The sequence below is a fragment of the Rosa rugosa genome, chromosome 5 (genome assembly GCF_958449725.1).
Source record: "Rosa rugosa chromosome 5, drRosRugo1.1, whole genome shotgun sequence".
NCBI classification, from domain to species: Eukaryota; Viridiplantae; Streptophyta; class Magnoliopsida; order Rosales; family Rosaceae; genus Rosa; species Rosa rugosa.
In genome coordinates, this window is record NC_084824.1 from 11,489,883 (window position 1) to 11,497,997 (window position 8,115).

Sequence of the window (8,115 nt, forward strand, 5' to 3'; positions counted from 1 at the left end):
TTGATGGGCATGAGGCGAACTTCCTTGCGGACTACCATGTTGGGCTGCAAATTGTTGGGCGGGGTTTCTGCCCTAGTCCAATGTTTATTTGGGCTAGGGTTTAGAGCCTAGGCCCAACCCTATGTTTTTTACTTTTCTCTAAATTACAATAATTCCTTGTATTAGGAAACTAAGCATCGATGTGCACTCTATGTCTCTGTAGCGTCTCTGGAGTAGTACCGAAATAGGATATCCGCTATCTCTACAATCTAAAATGTATAATGAGTGGGTCTATTTCTACGGGTACTACCACTACCTTCTTGTCTGTCTATGTCCTTAAATGACAGAGGAAGGGTATGTAACGGCCTATTCTGGCTTGTGATGAATATACTATTTCACCCCGTGGGCTTGATTAAAAAAATATATATATATTAGAGAGTTCACAATCTTTTATGTATTTCTTCAAGAATGAATTTGTTAAGGAGTTTTTTTTTTTTTTTTTTTGAAAGTATTCAGCTGAGGAGTTTTGAAAGTAAGAAAGCTTCCTCTCTTGTGGAGTTGTGGGAATGACATCTTTCGGTCAACCAGATACATGTTTCAAGTTTCAACATAATGAGGCTTCATTAGGTCAAAAACAACTAGTGAACATAAACAACACATATGCTACAAAAAGCTGCGTGAGTCATGTGCTCTGTCGCAACATAAGGCCAGCAGAGACCAATTATTTCAGCCTTCAGTGGAGAAACAAAAAATAACAACTTTTTTTTTGTTCAGAATCTAGAAGAATCCTTCCCTGCAATCTACAGTATGTCTCCTCTTCTTCCTCCTCAATCTCTGATTGATGAGAGCCCTCTCCAGCTGCTCCACCCTCTGCGACAGCGACCCCAGCAGCCGGGTTTGCTTTTCATTCCGGTGAACCAGCTCCGTCACCAGACCCACCATCTTCTCATTCTCCTCCACCATCTTCTCTATTAGCTCCTCTTTCTTCTTGCTCTCCGTTGAATCGCTAGATGATTCCCTCTGGTTCACAACCGTCTCGGCGTTTTGTTCCGAAGATTGCAAACCCAAATTGGTTTCAGGCTCAGCAGATTCATGCCCACCAGGTGTTTGATGATTTGCCGCAGAGGCCTCCACTCTCTCCTGCAGAGCAATCGCCTTCTTAATCACCGCCCTCCTAAAATCCCTAACCCCGGAGTCGACTCCCTTGACGGAATCCAATTTCAGGAGCAAGCTCATCAGAGTCTCGACCACCTTCAACCGCTCCTTGGCGTCGGTTCTGACCAAATCTTCCGTTTCCTTCTTCGAAATTCGATTCGAAATCTCATCCACCTCGCGTTTGATCCCGGCGATCTTGCTCACGCTTTTCCTCACCAAATACCCTCTGAAGGCCTTCTGGATCTTCAGCGCCGCATCGGAGCGTAGATCAGACCCGCTACGCTCCGACCCGGCGTGTTGGACCGGGATTGAGACCACCTTGGGAGCCCGGGCCGATTGGGGCTGGACTGGGACGTCTCTGTTTCTGAGTGAATAATAGCGAGGGTAATCTGGGCGTTGGATTGGGACTTCTCTCATGCTCGGTGAACGATAGTGAGAGCGGGGAGTGTAGTCGTACCAGGGATTACCGAAGAATGGGGATTCCATGACAGATAAGTAGATTGGGGAATTTGTCGAAAAAAAATTGGAAGTAGATGATGACAGTTTTTTCTTTGCGAATTTTTTTGACTCGATGGAGGAATGAAAGTGGGAATTGGGTATTTATAGGGAGGGGTTGGATCGGCATCGAGAAGGAGCGCGAAGGATCCCGAAGTTTCCTTTTCCTTGTGGGAGAAGGCGTGGGACTAAAACGGAAAGAAGTTCCAGATCTCTGTGGATTGTTCCTAGTGGGCCCCACGTGGACCCTGGCAACCTTTGCGACTATAAATAATCTGCCACGTAGATAGTCAACAGTCGACATCAATTAACATTTTTGACCAAACATCAATTTACTCTGGTTTTTGCTTTGATCTAGATCTAACGTCTCTGTTGTATAAGTGGTAAAGTTAACTTTTGCAATGTAATTTTTTATCATACAAGGTACACGACCTCTCATTTATAAGAGTTAAAACTAATGTTAATAAATAGTTGATTTTACAATCCAGGCGCACAATTTTGCAGGAGTGCAAACAATTACCTTCAATTCTCACATTTTTGTGGCCCGACAAGGCCAAAAGCCCAAAAAGGAAAGCAAAATCAAAACAAAATAACAATAAACTGTTGCAACCGTAGGCCTTACAAGGCCATAAGGACAGCTTGGACATATATGACCTGATATTTTGAGAATACAGTTGCACAAAAAATCTCTGTCGTCCGACTACTCTCAGAAAAGTATACTTTGCAACTAAACAGTGGATATAGCTTTCACTACAACGATACGAAGGTGACATTTTTACATCACATCCATAAAAATGAAGGTAAATAACAAACGGTCACTAGCTCTGGGTGGCTTTTGGTAGCTAATAACACCAACAACTGCAACTGTTGTAGTCTCTTATTCTTTCTTTTTTATGGCAACAATTGCTCTTTTAGGAGAATATCCAGACAAGCAGGGCATCTTTTGTAAGTCGGCCATCAAACAAAGTTCATCCTGTCTGGTATTTTGATGCCTGCTCTCTTTACAATTTCTGCCGAAGCTTGCTTTGCCATTGAAATAACGTGTTCCTGCCCAGGCACAATAGGCACCAGTAAGTAAACCGTGAACTCTTGGGCGGACGAGGCAGACATTAGTTGTAATTAATATACGGCATTGGCATAGAAAAATTTGCGGAGCAATTCATGGAAAATGGAACAACAGAGCAGAGCTCATCCACGGTAATCTACAGTATGAGAGAATACCTCATCCACATTCAGAATCTTCTTATCCTGCATAATCCACTTGCCATTGCACATTACAGAGACAATGTTTTCAGTTCGCATAGAATACACAAGGCTCGAAATGCTGCATATTCAGTAAAGCAAAACATTAATCTAGAGGTTGCGTTGCAAGAGAACCGACATACAGAAATAGCACATCTGTATAAGATTGGAAATATTCCAACTGATTGAACAGCCAAAAGTATTAGCTAGTAAAGTATAATCTTCACTGATGACCATAAAATGTAAAGCATTAATTGAAAGTCCAAAGTCCTTAGGATAGTAGACACACAAAATTTATCCAACAAAAACTGACAGCATGCAACTTGGATAAGAATTCTAAGAAGCCAACTAGACTATAGATCTTCATATACAAGTTTTGAGGATAATTTTTTTTGAAACTCGACATAAATAAATAAAAGTACTGCATATGATCCTGTTGGGGAGGGTTCTTACCAGTCATGGAGAGGAATCATTGTCCAAGTGGAAGGATTGATAACGACCAGGTCAGCCTACCACATCATGGAAGAAACAAGCTGATAAGCATGCATAATAAATTTTTTGGATAATACAAAAGAAAGTAGAACTTTTAACAACAAAAGAGATGAAGCAGAAGATGAGAGGAAATAATCTCAGCCAAAAAGTTGAAACCTTTTTCCCAACTTCAAGGGACCCTATTTCATTATGCCAGAGTACAGATTTTGCACCATTTAAAGTCGCCATCTTGAGAACTGTTTCAGAAGGAAGAGCAGTAGGATCAGTGGTTCCATTTGTGTGAACTTCCCGTCCTTTGTTAATCAGAGAGGCCAGGTACATCTCATCAACTGTGAGGAAGTAAATCGATGCATGAATTTCCATTCCGCAAACCAAAATATGAAAGATAGTATGCGATGGAGAACCAGGAATTTGAACCTAAGCTCATTCTATTATTTGATGGGGCCCCATCTGTTCCCAAGGAGACACAGATTCCAGCACCAATCATCTCTCTAATAGGCGCAAATCCAAGCATTCGCATTGCAGCAGCAGGACAGTGAGATACTTTTACCTCAGCCCTTGAAAGACAATCAATCTGAAGATACAGTTAAAACAGAAAATCAATCTGAACAAATATTTTCCATACCAAAAAAACAAGAAAACAGTTCAAATATATGAATAATCAGAAAAAACCAAACCAGTTATTTTTGAACAAGTAATGAAATTAGATACAAAACTGTCAGCAGGCTTGAAAGCTATGATATTGTTTAGTCACGAACACACAGCTTCATCCTACTTTTACGTTTTTATAAATGATAGTACAAGCAAGAACAACCCTGTGAGATTTACATATATTCAATGAATTCACAATGAACTAGAATAAGCAGTTCACCTCAGAATCGTTGACCCAAACTGTATGAGCTGCTAGCAAATTGTTATGGAGAAAATCTATCTGCTCCAAGTGTGTGACTGTTCCATGGTTAACTTTTCGCGTATCTGTCACAAACTGATTCTCATATGCTATCTCTGCAACATGCTAAAGATTGAAAAGCAGACAAGTTACTAACTTAAAAGTCCATAAACAATACTGATTGGTAGAAAAGTTGAGAATACAGACAGATGAGTACCATGTGGATTCCAGTTTTGAGTTCTTTGGCAATGTCCCTTGTTGCAAGTAGTAAACCATCAGTTGCATTCATGATCTGCCTAATTCCTAACCACACTCTGATGCGGCCATCACCTGTATTATGGTGCTTCTTGTAAAGCTCTTTCTGAGACTGCCCTTAAAAAGTGTGAGAACATGAGGACATTACATTCAGCGCAAACAAAACAAGCCAAAACCAAGTACATTAGCTCAAGAAGTCAAGTTGAAGAAGCATATGCTCAACCTGAATACAATCATCAGTACTCCGAGCAGCCCAAGTTGTGGGCAGGCCGTCGCCAGAGTCCATGATGGACTCGGCTAAACATGCCCGTATACCCAGTAACTCAACTGCCCTCGCCATTCCTGACACATGTTGCCCTCCTGCTTCAGCAAAGCAAGTTACCTAATTCAACCAGAGCAATCAACTGTAACATACAGCATTGTAGTTTGCACTAGTCACCTAGTCACCAAATTTGCTTTACTAAAAATACACATGATGTTTATGTGTGACAGTGTGTGTATGCTTCCCAAATCCGAATAAATGAAATACCGTCGATTCGTTAAACAAATTTGGTGAAGGTAGCAATGACTTTATAGTAAAACCAAACTCCGAAGTTTGAGAAAACAAAAAACTTACACCAGAGTGAATGAGCTCAATTCCACAAAGCAGAGTAGAAATGTATGAATCTTCCTCAGTCATGTTGGATTCGTAAGGCCAAATCCGTTCGTGCAGCCACGTCATCAAATCGACGTCATCGGCTATCCCCCTCGCTAGTTGTTGAGATGTGTGTACGTGTGTGTTGATGAATCCTATATATGTTTTCCACATTTTCACTTATTTTTATTTTATTTTCCGAACATTAAAAATAAAAGTTGAATCACAGAAATAAAAAGAATACCAGGAATTGTAACCAAAAAAAATATATATCTATATATACCAGGAAGTATGATTTGGCCGTTGAGATCGAGAAGCTGATGGGCTTGAGCAGAGAACTGGTGAAGAATAGCCGACGATTGACCAACGGCTCTGATGGAGTCATGCTCGATGACGACGGCGCCGTTGCGGAAGACCCGGCCGTCGGGGTCCACGGTGACGATGACGGCGTTGTGAAGTATAGTCACCGTTGAGTTGGTCTGACGATCTGCCATCGCTTTCTGAAACTGTATGGTCCTTCTTCAACTCGTCGATAATTGAGAGGCTTGGGTATGAAGTCTACGGACTGTGTTGCAAAAGGTCAAAGTAAACTTAAAGTGAAAACAACACCATCTTAAATCCTTTGAATCCGAGCAGAATCTGAAACTGGCACTTTTTCTTCGTGATAAAGAGATTGGATAAGATGTTCTACGCTGCTCCGGAGTATTGAAACGTTTGTTTGCTTTTTTTTTTTCCAGACTATTACTTATTTTGTCCTGGAGAATGCCGATCAAATTTTCTTGTGTTTTGATCCCTGTTATTTGTGTGATTGTATCCTCGATCTATAGTTTGTGTTCTCTTTTATGTTTCAGCTAGGAATGGTTGCTGGCTTTCTACAATATCTAAATTTTCTATCACTATAGTTTGTGGCTTTGTCCCTTTCCTTCTGGGCTCTCCTGACTACTGGTTGGGCCGGGGTCCATCATCATGTTTCGTAGATTCTTCCATCAAATGAGTACACGCGGAAGGTTAAATTTCGATTAGGATTTGCGACGTTTGCATTTTTGTTTCATTAATCAATTTTTTATAACGATGAGCCTAAGCTCAAAATTAATTTTCATTTTGTGTGCTCATGACCATTTCAAGCGGCCTAGTTATGTTAATCTCATTGCTCTTGAGGTTGCCTACTGTATGAGATAATAAACGCTGGCTTCTTCAACAAATTAACTTTACATGTGATTGTTCATTATCTATATTTACTTCAAAACAACTATTTAATGGAGAAGTTCTTTTCGTACCTCCTTTAATTTCAAGTTTTCAACACTTGAATCTCAACTACTCTTCTAGGAATGAATTTGACATTCTATCCTCTCCAGCTGTAATAGTTAGACCTATCATGTGCACTAGCTTGTATCTTTAAATTATTGAAAGTTTGATACATTATGAAGTATAATTGTATAAATTAAGATACAGAGTATACTTGAACATTCAAGTATATATTTATAACTTATAAAATAACTATTATTTCTCATAGCCCTACGCCCTAGCTCAACCCATTGGCTCCTTTCTGGTTTCTTCTTTGATTGTGAACAAAAGCCGAGCAGGATCATGAAGGATGATCATGTATTGAGGCAAGCTAGGATGGTGTTGATCTAAGAAAAATTACCGCCGTGGACAGGACTGAAGGGAGTATTGGCTCGTACCAGGGGTGAGCAGGGAGAAGAAGAAGAAAAAAAGTTAGGTTCGTACTTTAACGACAGATGCAGCGACAATGCTATACCCACTAAGGTCTTGGATGCACCTTTCCCCCATGATAATGGGCTCCGTCGTGCGCCCCCCTTGGACGGAGGACGGGAGGAGTGACACCTGCGGCGAACGAAATGAGAAAAAGAGGAGTAGTAGTCGATCCGATAGGGTTGGTAAAGCTAGCTAGCTAGGTCGAGGATCACATCGCATGCACCACCTTTTTTTTGTTTTTTTTTTTGTTAATAGACGTAAGCTAGGGTTTCATCAAACCACAATCACAACACACAAGCACATTAAATGAGTTGAAAAGTGAGCGTTTATCTAACCCTACTTTGTTCTATCATTATACTGCCAAAGTGCCAAAGAATTATTTGCAACTTTTGCTTTTGCGTTCAAGTAGTCAATTTAGAGTTTCATTTTGAGCAAATTAAATGTTGGATTCCCGCAAATGAAAATAAGATCGCTCTCGATTGTCACCGATCCATTGTATATAAAAACAAATCTAAATGGATGAAACATATCGATCTAGCTAATTAGCAGTACCATGTCGTATAGGGCATTAAAATGTCAATGCTGATCTGGAATTCTGGATGCAAACGAATACAAGATAGAACTAGTGTAATTTCTGTATTTGGGTTACAAAGTTATAATATATATATATATATATAGTAGTCAATATTTGAAATCTATGGCAACCAGTTACATATAGTCCTGCTAAAAACAATGGCATTATTGAAATCTAGTTTCATTAAATAATCTAGTACCAACTCTAAGACTTGAAGACTCCAAGTTTATTCTATCACAACCAAACAAAACTAGAAGAAGATGATATATGAAAAGGAAATAAAGAAAACCCTAATGTCAACTTTGATGAATGGCATGCGGTGGTAGTGACATAAGAAAAACTAGATTGCAGTACACACGTATATGCCTTCAAGATTGGTGTGAATCAGTCGGTTGCTATATATAATTGCTGATTAAAAATTAAGAAGAGAAGTTTATGACAAGTTCATAAACTATATAGAACGACAACAAGCATGTTAAACAACTTTTAATTTGTGGATTGGATCGATCCCCAGACTTGTATATTAAATCGAAGTCTGTTGGAGAAGATTCTTCATTTTAGGTTTTATAATTCAAATGGCCTGCCATCCTCTCTCATGCATTTACCGTTTCCTTCACGTACGTGCCCGAGAAAAAAAAAAAGAACATGGCATCATCAGGATTTGATTGAAGAAGTAAACGGGAA

The 8,115-nt window shown here is 39.8% G+C and overlaps 2 protein-coding genes across 3 annotated transcripts; both read right to left on the reverse strand.

Moving 5' to 3' along the window:
• Window positions 1–574: 574 nt before the first annotated feature.
• LOC133709631 (BAG family molecular chaperone regulator 6-like) lies at window positions 575–1,718 on the reverse strand. Its single transcript, XM_062135436.1, has one exon. The coding sequence runs from the start codon at window positions 1,618–1,620 to the stop codon at window positions 757–759; it is 864 nt and encodes a 287-aa protein (XP_061991420.1). The 5' UTR covers window positions 1,621–1,718; the 3' UTR covers window positions 575–756.
• A 507-nt stretch (window positions 1,719–2,225) lies between these two features.
• LOC133709856 (uncharacterized) lies at window positions 2,226–5,996 on the reverse strand. Of its 2 annotated transcripts, none has more exons than XM_062135784.1 (10): window positions 5,425–5,996; window positions 5,124–5,296; window positions 4,731–4,889; window positions 4,470–4,619; window positions 4,235–4,378; window positions 3,781–3,937; window positions 3,520–3,599; window positions 3,325–3,380; window positions 2,851–2,953; window positions 2,226–2,676 (listed from the first exon to the last, which is right to left on the reverse strand). In XM_062135784.1, exons 1-10 carry the CDS (start codon window positions 5,633–5,635, stop codon window positions 2,587–2,589), a joined length of 1,323 nt encoding a protein of 440 aa, XP_061991768.1. In that variant the 5' UTR covers window positions 5,636–5,996; the 3' UTR covers window positions 2,226–2,586. The 2 variants fall into 2 exon arrangements, with proteins under 2 accessions (XP_061991768.1, XP_061991767.1); XM_062135783.1 differs by having other exon boundaries at window positions 3,520–3,692; window positions 5,425–5,994.
• Window positions 5,997–8,115: the final 2,119 nt, after the last annotated feature.

Coding starts and splice junctions, on each gene's coding strand:
- LOC133709631 (XM_062135436.1), bottom strand. CDS start 1,620: ATGGAATCCCCATTCTTCGGTAATCCCTGGTACGACTACACTCCCCGC.
- LOC133709856 (XM_062135783.1), bottom strand. CDS start 5,635: ATGGCAGATCGTCAGACCAACTCAACGGTGACTATACTTCACAACGCC. Junction 4,620..4,730: donor GTACTGATGATTGTATTCAG/GTTGAGCATATG, acceptor TTTTAAGGGCAG/TCTCAGAAAGAGCTTTACAA. Junction 2,954..3,324: donor ATGATTCCTCTCCATGACTG/GTAAGAACCCTC, acceptor CTGAATATGCAG/CATTTCGAGCCTTGTGTATT.